The sequence below is a fragment of the Coccinella septempunctata genome, chromosome 3, assembly GCF_907165205.1.
Source record: "Coccinella septempunctata chromosome 3, icCocSept1.1, whole genome shotgun sequence".
Classification (NCBI taxonomy): Eukaryota; Metazoa; Arthropoda; class Insecta; order Coleoptera; family Coccinellidae; genus Coccinella; species Coccinella septempunctata.
The window spans coordinates 22,210,369-22,228,327 of record NC_058191.1 but is presented as its reverse complement, the minus strand read 5'-3'; the positions used below and the strand labels follow the sequence as shown (position 1 = coordinate 22,228,327).

At 35.1% G+C, this 17,959-nt stretch overlaps 1 protein-coding gene across 1 annotated transcript in view; it reads left to right on the top strand.

Moving 5' to 3' along the window:
• The first annotated feature begins 2,301 nt into the window (after window positions 1-2,301).
• The window catches only part of LOC123309453 (serine/threonine-protein kinase SIK2), a 71,653-nt gene continuing 55,995 nt past the window's right edge, over window positions 2,302-17,959 (top strand). Inside the window, exon 1 of the mRNA XM_044892586.1 lies at window positions 2,302-2,672. Within this exon, the coding sequence (XP_044748521.1) occupies window positions 2,547-2,672 (126 nt within the window). The 5' untranslated portion in view covers window positions 2,302-2,546. The remainder of the gene's footprint in view (window positions 2,673-17,959) is intronic.

Genomic DNA, 17,959 nt, shown 5'->3' with positions numbered 1-17,959 from the left:
CAAACACAAGGTTTCACCCACATCACTCAGATTCTTCATTCGCCACGTACCATAAAAATATCAAAAATTCAAACAAACCAACTCTTGAATGTAAGTGGAACGCTCACTAATAAGTATTTGACCACTTATAAAAGTAATTCTTCATATTTTCTCGCATAATAATGCGTCGTTTTCGAGTATTTAATATTCATAGAGCATTATATTATTTAATTACAGATGTGCGGTGCGTATAGCGTCCATTAGCTTCATATTTGTTATTCTGAAGAGAATTTTGTTGTTGTTGCAACATTTGAACGTCAAGAAAAAATATCATTTATTCATTCATATGAAAATATTGAAAATGAAAGAATAATAATGAGTTATGTTTGAATCTGGTAACTCTGGTAGGAAATGAAAAAATAACTATAATTTAATATGTTTATCTACATATTGGAGATTAATATCAGAGCTAATAGATATGGGTGGTTGCAAGCTGAATTCGTTATTATTATCGAAAAAAATTTTAAATAAGAGAAAAATATTCAAACATTTTTCACCAACGAAATTGCGGAAACTCATTTATTTTATTACAAATTGAACTTCGTTCACCAAATAAAATGAAATTATTTATTTGTTATTTATTTATTATTTGTTCTTCTAATATAGTGGCTTATTTCCAAGGTTGAAATGGTTATATCTAAACTTCAGTGTCAAGTTTCCATAGCCCATTATGAAAACATAAAATGGCTATATCTTCTTATCTAGGCCAAATCGAAATTTATTTAAGAAAAAACAGGAAAATTGGGGTCCATCAAGTCACTCGTTCAACTATTTAAACGTTCTAAGGAATTATATGACTTGTACAGGGTGACAATTTGAAAACTTGCCAGGCCAATTAGGTCTCGACAAGGATGTTTTCAAAAAATAAGCTGGAACAGGTCAATTTTTATAGAGAGGGGGACATATTTTGAGCAGAATTGTAAGCCGAAATCTCCTCAACCCCCAAATTCTCAATAGGGAATAGGGGGTGAGCTATAATACCTCAATTGAAAAATCACTTGACCCTCTACATGAATACAATGGTTTGCAAATTTTTATTGAGTCCTTGAAGTAGTTACAAGGGCTTACAATTTGAAAACTTGCCAGGCCAATTATGTCACGACAAGGATGTTTTCGAAGAAATTGCCGGAAGAGATCAATTTTTAAAGGGAGGGGGACATATTATGAGCAACATTGTAAGCCGAAATCTCCTCAATCTTAGGTGTAGGGGTTGTCACCCCTAAATTCTCAGCAGGGAATAGAGGGTGAGCTATACCTCAATTGGAAGACAATAGTATTATGTAGAGGGACATATTGTCTTTAGCTCACCCTCTATTCCCTATGAAGAATTTAGGGGTGATAGCCCCTACACCTAGCTTTAAGGAGATTTCGGCTTACAATTTTGCTCAAAATATGCCCCCCCCTTTAAAAATTGACCTGTTCCGGCTTTTCCTTTGAAAACATCCTTGTCGAGACATAATTGGCCTGGCAAGTTTTCAAATTGCCACCTCCTGTAACTACTTCAAGGAATCAATAAAAATTTGCAAACCACAGTATTCATGTAGAGGGAAAAGTGACCTTTCAATTGAGGTAAATCTCACCCCCTATTCTCTTTTAAGAATCTAGGGGCGCTAGCCTCTACACCTAGGGTTGAGGAGTTTTCGGCTTACAATTCTGCTCAAAATATGTCCACCTCCGAATAACAATTGACCTGTTCCGGCATTTTCTCTGAAAACATCCTTGTCGCGACATAATTGGCCTGGCAAGTGTATAAATTGTCACCCTGTATATATACACTGTGTTGCAGTGATGGGTCTCATCATTTTTAATTTTTGATTAACCACCTTATGGCATGAAAAATTTTACTTATGACGTCATTCATTTTTACAGAATAACATTTTTTTTCAATTGACTACCCGAATTTTTTTTGCCGCTTTATTAGAACTTACTTAAATGATGATGTGAACAATGCGTATCGCCGATAATAAAATTTCTTTGGAAAAATAAAATTAATTCAATGAAGTCATAAGGACAATTTTTAAGCCATAAGGTGGTTCATTAAAAACTAAAATTGACCTGTCCAAGCATTTTGCTTGACAATATTCAATAACGCAGTTATTGATTTGGTTCCTCACTTTAACCACACACTGTATATACATATTTACCTGGCGCTAAAACGTTTAGTTCGTGGTCCGCTTCAGCAAGGACAGGATTCGCTGGAAGTAGTGGCTCAAAACCAGCGCCGCTGACAAAGCGGTGAGACGGCAACGTCGCATCAATTTCCCATTTCAGGATTTTCAGGCAGAGTTTCGTAGGGGAAATGTTCGCGTTTTCAGTGGCTATCACAGTCGCTTTTCAGACACGGTCGCGAGGAGCCGAATCGGAAAAGCGCTTGGTTCGTCTCCGTTCCTGATAATGCCAAAAAGATAGATATCTGGCATGTCCGCTTATTAGTAGGAATCCGACGGTGCTTTCGTGGGATCCTGGTGGTATTTTGGGGGTGTGTTTAAGTCATCACATCAGTGAAAATGGGGGAAAGAGAGAGGTGCACGAAAACGGCGATCCGTGTGGGTTTCTACGATATCGAACGGACTATTGGAAAAGGAAATTTTGCCGTTGTTAAGTTAGCCAGACACAGGATAACCAAGACGGAGGTAGGAATTTTCACGATCAATCCAAATTATTTTATTTATACGATAATCTTTATTTTATATTATAAATTAATTTATTACAATCAACAAAATCGTAACTTATGAAACAAAAAACAATAAAAAAAATACGTGACTTTTCTCAAAAAATATTCTGACTGACTATCCTCCATAATTTTTTTTGTTTCCATGCCATCCAAAATTTCCTAACACAACAGCATCAATGATGAATAAATTTTCTTTAAATTAACAAAAAATTTCTTCTAGTTCCTAATACTCATTGAGCAAACTGAACTAAACAATATTATTTTGGGAAAACTCAAACCATAACAGTACCTACTCACTCTGTAAAACGGAAAATCCTTATGACATGTTCAAGCAATTATTCTCTCAACTGTATAGAATACAATTTTCCCCCCGTTTGGATCTTTCATGCTGAATGAATATCAACTCAGTTGGACCAATTTGAATCTGAATTAAACAATTTTGTCATTGCAGTGCTGAATTTGTTCGAGACAGTGAAAAATCATCTACGAAAAAAACATTACTTTTATTTTGTGCTTTTCTTTCTTTGAGTACTTTGAACTGAAAATAATGTGAATTCATTTCAGTCATTATACTTAAATATGCACCAGAAATCATAATATTTATCTTCTAGATGTTTTCAATTTGGTTTGTGAGTGCGAAAATAGATCACATCAGGTGTTAAATGAAGACTATACAGTCCCTGGCCATATTATTAGACGCATTGATTCGATGCAAAATCTCAATATTGAATTATTAAATTGAATGTATATTTTACATATACTTCATCTGTAAATGGTTTCCACATATAATATATCATATTCAATAAAAAATTTTGATTTATTGATGATTAAACATGGAATTCTAAAATTTTGCTGAGCCACCCTGTGTAGCTATGAGAGCTTCATACTATCAATACAGAATTGTTCGGTTTGCTGCATTCGAAGATAATGATTTCATATGTGGATTATCGAAATAACGTCCGAACCTGCAGAATGCAAGACGTCCACTGGAAGACATAGTACTGATTCATACTTAAGTACTAATACTACAACATCAAAAATAAATGCCAAATAGAACAATTTAATGAGAGTCGTAGATGAAACTAACATTCTGTGGAAATGAAATTCAAATATTCTGCTTTTTCCTCGAGCAATACCAGTAAATATAAAAAAAATCCTCAGTGCGTCTAATAAACTGGCCAGGGACTGTATACGATCATTTCTCAATGTTTGGCAAATTTAATGTTATTTCATAATTCGGTTTACTCTTCCGAGACCTGTCTATTTTGATGAAAATCGTCTTTCAGTTTTAAACCTTATAACTACCATTTGCTTTGTCATTTCAAAATATTTGACGGCATTCACGCAGAATATGTGTTCATATCCACAGAGCCAATTCAATATTAAATATTCAAAGATAATAAATCTGTTCACTATTGAGTGAGATATCCTCGTTGCGATACGATACGAAAATGTGAGGTTATGACGCTTGTCAAAACGTTTTTTTGATTTTAAATCAGCGCTATGTTGTCCGTTCTACATGAAAGTCTCAGTAGTTACGTATTTCTCACAATGTGAAATCCGAGGTGAAATCTACTTCAGAAAATATGAATTCGAAAATATATGTGATAAAAATAACTATGTAACGTTTATATATATATATGTGATTCAATGGATTCTTTATCTAGTTATTTGCATAGATAGTTTATTTTTGTTATGAAAGAAAAATAAATTATTGACACACAATATGCACATGCTGGAAAAGAGGACTAAAAGTTGGAGACGTTACCTACATTAGTTTTGATGAAACTTTCATCTAATTCATTTAATATTGTGAAAATTTTCGCAAGAAAGTGATTTTGACTGCAATAACATACTTTTGTTCGCAAAAAATTTTGCGTTCTTTCATCCTTTTGTATTTATAATCCATAGATTTAAAAATTGTGAAAAGTGATCCGTTTCCCCTTATATTTCAATTTATCTTTCGCATAATTAAGTAGTGCGCCAATACTGAAGTATCCACATTTCAAATTATAATTCCAATATTTGTCATTGCTAATCGTTCATAAAATAAAATTCTCAACTGTTACCACCTTTTTGAATATTGTTGTATGATGAAGCGGAATTATACTATAAATAATTTCCCCTGGAAATGATGAAAAAAAAACACGGAATTATTACTAAAGAGTGATAATGAAATATGAACATATCCGATAAAAATGCCTAATTTTCTAAATTTATTGGTGAGGCACTGCCGCACCTCTGCCGCATACGACGAGCCGCCTCTGGTTGAACTGGCGGAAACTGGCGGATTTTTCGAACGATCTGTCAACATGTAATAAGGGTTACAAGAAAGTTTAGTCCAGTTATTACGAATATTATTTGTGATCACGTTCAAATCTGTTTTTTTCAATTTGAACCAAAACCTTCGCTAGTGAGTAATCTCTGGTTTTGCTCTGATAGCAAATAGTCAGAATGATTGAACAATTTTTTCCTGTGAAAGTGGTATGAAGGAATAGTTTTTTGTTTTGAAGAAGTGAAAATATGGAGTGTGCGAAATATGTAGTTCGAATGATTTATTAAAGATAATCAATTCTGAATTTTCATCATAACAATATTTTGAAACGAATGCCCATTTGCATATTCTCTGTATTAAGTTAGGTGTCTACATATGGTTAACTTGCCCTTACCTGTAGGTAAACAAGACTGCTTTAGAACATAGTAGAGATATAAATAAAAAAAAGATTCTAACTGGTGAAGTCTGCAGGCGTAATAAAAGAATCTTCCGTTACAAACACCTTGAAATCGAGGCAAACCCAAATGACAGGGCCGTCGTTTGGGACTAGGTCAACCAAAAATTCACATGCGCAGTAAGTTCAAGGATATACTCGCTGAATCTTTCATACAGGTGTAATAATTTCTATAGAGATTTCTTGTTGTTAAATATTTTCGCCTTGTTATTAATATTCCTTAATTTCTTTATCGTTCCATCTGCATTCTGCAGAGTTGACTTCTGTTAGGTTGCGAATTAGGGGTTTGACGAAGCGCCATTGTGGCAAACGACGACCCTGTCTATAGAGTTGCCTTTTTTGAGCGCATTCTAGGGCGCCAGAAATGCTATTGGCGTTCCTAGGTTTACCAAGTAGCCTCCCTAGCTCTCGTAGTGCTCAATCAATGAGAGTTTGAGGAACGTTTTTCCAAATGCCCGTCAAAACAGTAGCGTGCAATTGTAATGTCGAAAGGGTAAAGGGTGAAGGCGTCTGAATTTAAGAATTTAAAATAAATTTAAATCATTTCAAATGTTATGAATCGTTCGTTGTTTATTTCAACAGAGTTCTTCCTGGGAAAAAGTGTCAAATATCAATTTTCATGATTTCCCTCAAGCTGATGATATCGTGTTCGTTAGAAGATGATTGAAGAGTAAATAGTTGTGTCATCGACAAAAATAATGAAAATAATAATAATAATTTTCATTAGTTGATCAACTATTTACAACCTGTAAAGTGAATGAAAGAAAAACTCAAAAATGCCCCTTAACGTGAGAAATCAACAATCTCTTGAATGTGATCTTGTCAACACACTCCAAATTACATACAATAGATATTCCCTAGATTTAATCCATTTTTATTTTTATCGAAGTAAGCGCGAATTACCTATGAGATATTTGGTTTGTATTTATTGAAATAATTCTTTACAGTTCCAATAACCCATTTTTTTTTCAAAAGAACAGTTTGAATCGGTTATCCTCGAATGTTTTAGTAGTAGAGTCAAAATTGGGGGAAATTTCTAGTCAATCGCGGGTGCCCGGCGAATCTTCTCGATACATTGCCGGAATTATATTATTAGCTATTAATTCGGGATGCTGCGAAGAAGGTCCTGCAGTTAACCACATAAGCCGCTCTTCTGCGAAGGTTGCAGCTTCTGCTCTTCCAACACCGATGGTATATGCACTATTTGCACCAGTATGATAGAGATTCCACGTTCTTCTAAATAATAATAATAATAATTTATTTTCGAAAATCCTACATATAACAAAACTCCATACACATAATCAGAAAGAAAATACAGTCAATAACATGAAAAAATATTCTCAAAAGTAGGCATTTAGGAATTCTTGCAATGTATAGGGCTCAAGAGCAATCAAAATCCTGTGTATTTCTTTTTTGAAGACATTTAGGCCCAGTTGCAGGAACGTCCATCAAGATTTGATGTCCTATAAAAATTTTTGAAGGGGAAAATGGAGGATTAAGATTTTAATGAAGTATTAAATTTTAATGGACTTTCCTGCAACTGGACGTGTACCTATTTATTTGTCTTAATTTTAAGGGCAGTTTATTGAAAAGTTTCATACATACATACACTTTGCGAAACCCGGAAACGGTTAGCAACTTCTTGTTGAGTTGAACCTTCGTTTAACCAACACACTATTTGTGTTATACTCGCGACAATCCACAATTGATACTACAAAACACCAGATGAGTTGAAATGAAATGGCCCATTATCATGTTTCATGAGGACCATATTTTGTGTGTGTGTAATACATACGCCTCACCACTTGGTATGTGTACTAATACTGAAAATTTGATTTTAGTGAAAAAAAAAAAGTTTTCTCTCGAATATTCACTTAAAATTTTCGAACAGGTTATTTCCATTTTCCAATTTGGCGCCGAGTAAAATGTTCTCGAACAACTACTTCCAATACAACCACAAGCAAAGATCGTTCGTCGTGAATGAAATATGGTCACATCATCCGTGACGTATCAATGCCAACGGAACGATCGTGATTTCTAATCTCTGGTGGGTTTTGGTACGTTGTGAGATGTTGACGTCTGCAACATGACTCCTGGATGTCTTCCAGAAATTCTTTTGTCTAATCAGGCAAAAAATTAAACTGTTTCTTTCGAACCTTCTAGGATAACTGGTGCCTACCTATATACAGCTCGTAATACAATGTTATCAAAACGAATTCTGTAAATTTCAACTGATGATTGTTGAGTGTTTTCAGTCACTAATTGTTGAACGAATGAGAATGATCTATAGTTGGACATGAAGACATCGATTGACATTATGAAGTAAAGTAAATTATAAGGGTGTTTTTTAAGGTGAGGCTTTTTTTTTGACAGGTGGTAGAATTCATTAAAAGTGATCATTTCTCCAGCAGCTGCTCATATAAAATATTCAATATAAAAAAAAAATTTGAAAGCCTAGGGCATCAATATTTTGATAGGACTGTGGATCGTAGTATCTGTCTGTTAGAATATATCCCCTGTGATGAATCACGATGACACGATGCCATATGGATTCAGTCAGAATGTTTTCATCAAATAAATAAGGTGCTCCGCTTCCTTTGCGATCTCTTCTCGACACAAGAATTTATAGCAAATTTGTATATTTTTTTTTTCAAAATTTATTAGGTGATTTTTTCTGAAAGGTATAATCATGAAAGTTTAAACTAAGCATAGGAAAAATACCTCAATGGAAAGGCAGTATAAGAAAAAAAAAATAAGGCAGTTCATAAATTCACCGATAAAATTGCTCCGGATTCTTCACACAAATTGTTCGAAGTGATCACCATTCGTTTGATGATCACAAAGTCTTACCCGGTGTAATAACGAATGGTTACATGCAGTAACAAATGGTTACATCAGTTTGCCCACGAATAATTTCACAAGCATTTTCAATGCGTTGTCTTATGGTAAGTGTCCACCTGAGATAAAATCTCGAGAGAAAGTTTCGAGATTAATCTCAAGGCGTTGTTCATCTAAGCACTTGAGACACGTTTAGTCTCGGAGACTAATATTGACTTGTGTCGGAGAGTGCTTGAGACTGCTCTCGAGACTATTTTGTCGCAGGTGGACAGGTACCATTAGTTTGTCCGCACTATCCACCTCACCCTCACTGTACACTAATGTTTACAAATGACCCCAAAGGAAGAAATCACAGGGGCTGAGATCCGGGGATCGTAAAGGCCAAGAAATGGATCCACCACGTCCTATCCACCTATTTGGGAACACATTATTTAAATAGTTTCGAACGTTTCTTCGAAAGTGGGGTGGTGCTCCCCAGAGAAATAATAATGGAATGACCACGCCTAAAGGCAATGAATACAATGAATTAAAGAAAATATGGGACATATGCTATTGTCTTCGTCTTGGTTTCTATCTGGAGGGGATTGAATCGGACACCGTTCCCTATTGGGTGGCGCTCTGGGTAAATGTATAGTACCCAGTAGCGCGTGCCAATATTGAATAAGGTTCCACCAATTCCAAACGTTCTCCATCGGAGAAAAATGCTATGTTGCTTTGAGGTCAAATAAGACCGAAACCACGGTCAGCATCTGCTTTTCTTCGATGGGGCGTACTCCATTTGGGGCCTTGACGATGGCAAATTGGCTAGCTCGATTCAGATCGTAACACTTGTGGATATTCATATCGGCGGGTGGTATGCATCTGAATTTATCCTTATTATTGAGAGAAATCTTCTAGTAATCCTGACAAATGTTCTGGAGAAAATGAGGAAAGTCTTCACCTTACATTCGTGGTGGTAAAAAAACTATCCCAATGAGCATTCCACACAGGAGTCCAATCCAGACAATTAAGGAAAACCTTTGCTGAAAATCTGTTCTTCTGATAGCGTGAGGATTTTCTGTAAACCATATATATTCATTGTGGAAATTGTTTACTACATCTCTTCTGAAAGTGGCTTCTTTAGTAAACATAATAGATGCTGTGAGATATTGGTGATTTAAAAGCCACAGCCAGAATTCTTTCCTTCGAGGATGGTCTTCTGGTTGGAGTGCTTGAGCTTTGTGGAAATGGTAGGGGTACAATTACTCTTGTCTTAGTGTCTTCCAAACTCTAATGTGGCTCACTCCGACGAGGCTGGTTATGGATCTAGTACTAGTACTTGTTGTCGGTTTCGGTTGTTCCTCATCTATGTCCAGAATTTGCTCCTCGATTTCTGCCATTTGCGATGTTACAGCCTTCCAACATTTGCTCCCCGGGATTCGTGCAAACGACCAGTATCCCTTCATCTCTGCACCAAGTTTATGAACATCCTAGGAGTTGGGTGATTTCTTAAAAGAAATCGTCTTCTGTACAACCTGCACGCCGCACCGGAACTCTGTTTGGATTCACCAAAAATTAAAATCATGTCAACAAGTTCATTGTTTGAGTAAACGTGAGACATTTTTCAACTACTTTGCGACACTCCGAAAATTCACTAAAATCATACGCTGACTCTGATGGTTTCCAGTATACTGACCTTTCGCGGGTATAAGCCTACGCATAAAGGAATGATTTCGGTAGTGCGTAGGATGTATGCAGTGGCTGCAGGCTGCAGAATGTGACTACGCATATACAATTACCAGGCTGCACACATTCTGTAGAATTACATGCGAAGAACTACGAACCATACCTTGCATAGGCATGGAGCGGAGAATTTCTCAGATTTTCGAGTAACTTTGGTTTCGAAATACTCAGCCCTGGTGAATATTTTATATAAACGATTTTTGGTACCATGACTTATTTTGAGGGGTTCTATTACCTGTCAAAAAAAAACCTCACCTTTGAGAACACCCTATATTAAGCATGCAACCATCAACAGAGCAAATTTTCTCCATGAGACATCTATTCGCACGGTTATTTGATAATGTATTTAATATAAGGTGACGATCCGTCAACCACTGTCAAGTATTCAAACTAAGGACAAGCCTTTTTGACGTTTCGTATTGAAATACACCACACATTTTCTGATGGATTTCAACAATCCTTTTTTGTCATCCAAGTTTCTGAAGTCTCAGATTTATTCAATTAAAATCGTTGTGGTTTCAGTTCAGTATCGGATTTTAAAGAAGAGTAGCTGCGTCAAGCTGCAGATTCGGCCATCAAGAAGGGAAAACCTATTGAAAGTATTGCATGAGAATTTGAAATTTGCCACATATCCTTACATCGATTTTTGCTAAATTGAAAGTTTAAAAGGTTCCTTCAAGGTTATAGGTAAGCCAAGGTTGTGTTTACCTTGGAACAGGAAAAAGAGTAAACAGGATTGGAGAGTGCTGTGCTGATTGGCTCATCCCTATAAACCCGGAGAAGTGAGCTGTCCTACATCTCCGAGTGAACAAACCCGCCTCCCATATGCCATATGTGGCATACCGTAAGGCATAGCAGTGACAACTTCTTTGAAAGAGTTTTGGGTCGCTGTCACTGCTGTATTTCAACGTTATTTCATCTGATCAAGTGCTATACTAGACGAATTCTTGAGTACTCCTTAAGTCGGATCAGTGTGGGATACTCGTTTCCGCAGAGACTCCGACAGTGTGGAGAGGATACAGAAGAGAGGCGAATGCACTATGAATACAGTAAACCTGGAATACCAAGGAACTGAATACGAATATAGGCTGTACAATCAGTCGAGGTAGTAGATGAGAATCAAATTATTTAGATATACTGCCGAAGTGACCCGAGTATCCTCTCCTATTGCACCTTCACTGCTAAAATTATCTTCTGGTCTAACAGCAGGACAGTTGTCTCTGCCTAATAAGAAGTATAAGCTACAGAAGCGTAGCTGGGTTCAGCTTGTATGTTATAAAATTAAACCAATCGAAAAAAAGTAATTCGACTATAGAATAACTATCATTGCATTAATTACGACAACCTTCTCGTGATTATTTCATCCGCAGTACATCACATTGAAGCCACAGCCGCCTATAGAGAGTATTTGAGAAGGCTCTGTTGAAGCTAAATCAGATTTACTTTATTTGTCAGGGGACATAAATCACTTCCGAATTCGAAGTTATTACAATATAACAATCGATATAAAACGTTCTATCACATTCGTTCATAATTAAGTTAATGAGTTTTATGATTCTTGCGGGTCCATCTTTGACGTCAATGTCTAATTTGTAGATTGATGATTTCCTAACTTCGAAATCATAATCGTTCCATTAGATACTCATGTGTGGAGACCAACTCACTTTTGCTTACTCTGGTGAATGGTGAAAGTATTTACGTGTTTGTTCGTTTGGATGTTTGGATTGTTTTGGATAGGAACCAGGGTTTATAATCGATTAATTTTTTTCTGATAACATATTGGATTTTCGTTTTGTATTAGAATACGATAGCAACAGATATTCAAGGGTAAAAAAGTAGTTTTACTGATGAACTATTGTAAGCACCTCGATCTATTTCTTGTGCTGTATCGTCCATAAAATAAATCTGTAAAAATTTGTTGTCTTCAACTCGTGGTGGCAGTACCTTATGAGCCTCCTCTATGAAATAATTGACCCTGGAACTGTAATGGTAAATGTATGCATTAGGAATGTGCTGAATTGGTCAATGATGTAAAACATCATCTCAATTGAAGTTTGAGGAATATAACAGTATGATTGGTTTTCATTCAAATACATTATCATTCTCTCTGTGAACCGTTTCATATCTAGAATAGGGGTTGGGTACAGTTGAAATTTTTTTCGTGGGTACGGTTTTAAACAGTTTTTTCATCGAATTTTTGTGTTTCTTAGATGCCAAGAGTAAGCCAAAGGAAAACCATGACGATCGGCCAGTTTATCAACTTATGCCTATGCTTATATTCGTTAAAAACGTCGGCAGAACCACTTTTTCCTACTTTTTAGGTAGTACTTGAAGGAGATGCGGCTGGTGCTGATGAAAATCAAGAGATTGGGATATACGGCTCACAATCGAGAGTTTTACCCCAGAAGCAAAAGCGTGGGCAAACTAGATATTCAATTAGTTGAGGAGATATATATATATTTTAACTCAGCTAAAAAAAATTGAAACTTATCAAAGCAAAGAATGACTTAGAATAAGGAAAGAATAAAATAAATGCTAACAGAAAAAAACTAACAGGCAACATGAACCATCATCATCAGAAAAAGAGTGGCTGTTGCCTTGTTTGTATGTTAGTATATTAAGGCTATAGACCAAAGTGAAAATGGATACAACGATAACAATGCAAGTATGTAAAAAGTGAGCTCATGAGGAGTGCACACAAGGAGAACCTATAGTTATATCGATTCCAAATGTTCTCAAACCGCATGTTCACTTGAGCATTTTCGTAAAAAAATTGATTCTCATAGATTTTTCAGTTTATTCTTAATTGGTTTTATATATGAAGTTCTAAAGTTTTTTTTTGAAACTGTCGTTTTGTTTGATCATTCATCTATATATCAAAATGATGCGTGTTTATATAGAAATGTTTTGGAATTTTATTCTAAGTGTTTTGTCACCTTAAATATATTTTATAATGATTAATAGGACATGTCCATTTATTTGATTATGTATGATTTCCATGTGTTTCAAGTGACCCCAGACACTGTCCCCATGTCAGGGTCGGTTGAAACAAACTAGATTTTTTTTAAATTTGATATTACACATGAAATACAATACATTGAAATCAAATAACATTCCCAGTAGTAGACAGATAAATGGTCTTTTGTTTAATATATTTTCGACATCGCTCACTTGAGTATTCCCGATGCTATGGACGATAAACGCAAAAGTGTTTTAACCATACCCAGTCTCCCCTAATCAAAGATGGCAATATTACCTTGCCACTTTACAACAGAATACAAGGGCTTCATGTTTGTATTTTGAATCTCTACAATATGAATATAGAACGTCCATTTCCCATTGGTCCGATAAACACTAACCGAAGTGCACATTGTAGTTGAATGCGGTGTAATTCAACCATAGACTTCCTTTATTGGTCTATGAATTCAACACAATCGCAACATTTGCACGTCCTTAATGAGGGCTACCGCGTGTGAATTCGCCGCTAGATGTGCAGCGCGGCAGCGTCAGGTCCACATCACAGACTCAACTATATGATTAATATTAAGTTTATGGTCTCCACATATCTATTATTCCTATATTGATATTACGTGTTGTGTGCTATGGAAGAAATGAAGCCAAATCGTTTTCAGAAAGAGACTTACATGCTCTAATTAAAAAACCACAGCTATAAAGAGGCATGGCAATTTTTGCTTCATAACAAATCGTGTGGCATATCTCAACGAAGACTCTAGCCACTTGAGATAACACACGAACAGGGGTTCATGGAACCTCTGTCATCATATGTTGAACATTGCTGAATAACTAACTTAACGCTAAGATTTACGTTCAGATACTGAATATCGGCGTTCAAAATTGCATAGCCTACTTGACGACGAATTTTTTCGAACGCACGTTATATGTAGCTTTGTCAAAGCTGCAGAATTAATGTATTGTTGTATTTTTCTAGTTCCTTGTTAGAGAATTCAATGTTTGCTTCATCACAATCCCGATATTATGAATGGAAAGCTGGGTCTATTTATCTTCCTTTGTCATTGGCATGAAAGATTTCATAAAAAATGATTTTTCGTTTGAAATATCTCAGGGGCGTACCATTATATTATATGTTCTTTAAAAATTGAGATCATTATTACCACTATGGGCGTCAGTTTTTAATGAAAACACCACAGAAAACGGACCATTTTCGAACAAAAGTTGTATATAGAATACTGCCATTATTTTTTCATGTATAATCGCCCTTGAAGTTATTTGCACTTATTCTTGAACTTTCTGTATAATAAGCAACAGGGAAACATGAATTATCAAAAAATAATCCATAAAAAAAGACCTCAAATAAAAAATATTCTTGTGTGTCAGTATGAACCGTGTACCTAATAAATTGCATAAAGTGCAATACAACTTCCCCAGATAATGACGATCATATTTTCAGTTGCTCATTTCCATTTGACATTGAGAACATAAGTGCGTGTATTGTTTCGAAACAAATAAACCGATATATCAACTCATCTGAGAGTTCCTTTGTTTTCCGCGCGAATATCAGAGCGAGCACGTGGTCACGATGCCTAACGTAGATTTATCTCAGCAATTTTTACATTTTTGACTGATCTTCCGATTTACGTCATGACATGACTGTATGACGTCAATGCCGGTCATACTGACTCGGTCAGTTTAGATTATTTATATTGCGTGAAATGGGATAGCCTTCTATGAAACGTATATTAAACCTGAGTGATTCATGTTCGATTTTCAATTGCATTTATTCGGAGAGATTAACAAGATAATGAATATGCAGGAAATTCTTATTAGATTTCATTTAGAATTAGACGTAACTTTGAATAAACAAAAATCTTTTGAGAATTTGCGTTGGAAAGGATTTCGTGTGGGTAAAAGTGATTTTGCTTTATATAAATATCTAGTGGCATATACCGAATACATACTTGAGGATGTTGAACATTTAGGTACTTGAGAACGCATAAGTATAATTTCAGCATAATTTCAACATTGACAGAAGAAGTGAATGATAATTTTATTTATTATTAAGGATAGTGAAACACGAGGTAATCCGAGCCACAAGGTAATAAGAACAACTGAAGTTTGTTCTGAATATCAGTGGCGGATCAACCTAACCACAGCCGTCTTTATCTAGTTTAAGAAGGCTGTGACCTAACTAGGGGCCCCAATCGCAAAACAAATCTTTATGATATACGCACAGTGTGTCAATTTGTAAAGGTACCACCCCTAATATCTCGGCCTTCATGCAGAAATCAGAGAAATTGCAAAATGATATGAACTTTGGTACGTAGGGAGACATTTATACGGTTGGTTACAATCCATTTGTGTCAAAAGTGTGTGCTTGATGTCAGCAACCCTTAAAATCTCAAATGGGAAGGAAGGTTAAGTGATACCTTGTTTGAAAGAGAATTCGGTTGCCTACACTTGACCTTCTTTGTACTTCCGAAAAAAATTATAGAAAGAATAGTTACGATAGCAAGCGTTGCAATGAAACATGCAAATAATAAAAAATTTTTACTATAAAAGATTTTCTAAATGCTGTCCATTATTCCTCAGACAAAAATATAACCTATTTTAAAATTCGGCAGTTATCTTTTCGAAAACTTCAACTTGAATTTCTCAGCATGCTGTGTTTCAATTCTTCTACATCTCGGGCTGTGTTTAAAACAGAACAGACTTTCAATGTCTCCAGAGGTGTCAAGTCTGGGTAGCGTGGTGGCCATTCAATCGGCACTCTTCTACCATACGTTTGTTTTTCAAATGATCTGTGTGCCATTGTCACCAAATTTACTACCATATTTACATCCTCATCAAGTTGATCTTCTTCACAACGCTTGATTGAAGGATAAAGAACATTTTGTTTTAAGTCGATAATTGTTATTCAGAATATCATTCTCGAAACAAATTATGATCCATATACCCCATTCACTTCTATAAAAGCTCTCGGTTGGCCATCAGATAATTTTCTATAATAGTTTTTGTAACTAGAATGGAGTAAGGTTGGCACTCATGAAATGTCGTTAATATCAACAGGACGTTGCCACAGCTAATAAATTGATAGAAGCAAAATGCCGACGCGATCGAATGTAAAAGTTTCAGTGATTTCATTTTGGAAACCGAGTGAATGTTAAATAGTTGATCGCGCAATCAAAGATTCGTGAAATATGCTGGCAGTGTTGTTAGCGGGTCTTTTACTACTTCAAGCAGACTTGAGTATTTCTAGAAGTCCACCTCACTGGTAACATCTATTTAAATCTGCTCGAAGAAATACTAGATTCGGCATTTTTCATTAAATTGAATTTTAAACATCTCTTCATTACAATGTGAATATACTCTTCATTACAATGTGAATATAAACTGTCAACATGGAATTGATTGAAATTGAAATTGATTTATTGAAATCAAATGAATACATAAAACAAATAAAAATCGACGTGGCGAAGTCTAAACACATCCTAATATCCCACAAATCACCAAAAATTAATGCACCTAGACCTAGATGTAATTTAAATGAATGAACATATTTCTTTAGCTGAAAATGAAAAACACAGTCGAAACGGATGGAACTATCCAGTATTAACAAACAAAAATCGTTTCCTGTGTTATACCTAATATTCTTTTCCTAAATTTTCTTCCGGTTCCACCTATATAAAAAGAAGAACACGTAATTTTATAAACTCCACATTTTAATCTACCTCATTCATTTGATCTTTATTATTCTTGTAGTGTCTATCTGTTTTTTCCTTTTAAAAGCTGAAAGACTTCCTTCCACTTTCAAAATTGAAGAAATACACAAATTTTCGAAATCGGAAATAATAGGTTCATATTCATAATTATCATTCATTATCTTCTATATAAAGATATACGAAAAACGTCATGAAAATTATAATAACATATGCATATGTATGAAAATTACAATACAAGTACAACATCATAGACTAGCTTCAACAGAAACCATATGAAAATATCACTTTCCAAGAAGTCCTGCACTCTATAGAAAGCAGTACTCAATATCTCAATCCTTCTCATCTCCAGACTGAATAGCATTTTATCTAACCTCTTCGGTTGGAACTCCCTTATAAAAAAACAGTCGATGGTAACTCCAAAGCAGATTTATTTCTTGTATTGAAGGCATGTCTGCTCGTTTTTCTTGGAAATTGTTCAATTTTTTTGTGAAAATAGTTCAAACAGACTAGTATACATGGTGAGACTGCGATTCATACAAATATTTTAACAGTTGATTCTTGAAGTTAAAAGCAACACTATTTTTACACCATTTTTTCCGATTCTGCCCTGATGAAAAGATATAGACATTTTAAGTTTCATCATGAGCTGTGCCACTCTTGGAAAAACAAAATTACCCCCAGAATAACTAGCTAAATCTGTGACACTACACATCTGTGTATCTTTTAAACAGAGTTGTATTCATTCAGTCAAGTATCCAATTCTTCAAATTCCACACACATAAAATTATTCTAAAAAAGCGTATATTATACGAGAAAATATAAAGAATACTTTTACTTCACACAACGTTCGAACATTCATTAGATAGCGTTCAACTTAGTTTCAAGAGTTGGGTTCTTTGAATTTTTGGTATTTTTATGGTACACGTAATGGTCATAAATGAGTAAACTGAAGACGTGGGTGATATCTTGTGTTTGAAAAAGATTCATCACATGAATGAATAACTGAATTCGTAAATTTATTTCATTCGATAAAACCGTTTGTGGGGCAATAATAAAATAACATTTTTTTAATTATTTTTAACAGCCTGTATCTTCTAAACCGATCCGATTCGGAAAAAATGGTAGAAGAAAAAAAATGTGTTCGTTCTCACCTCAAGAATATACTGTTAAAATATTTGTGCAAGTCAGAGACTCACCCTATATACCTGCTTGGTATTGTTAGAATTTCTCTTAATACAAATGAGCTCCTGCAACAGTAT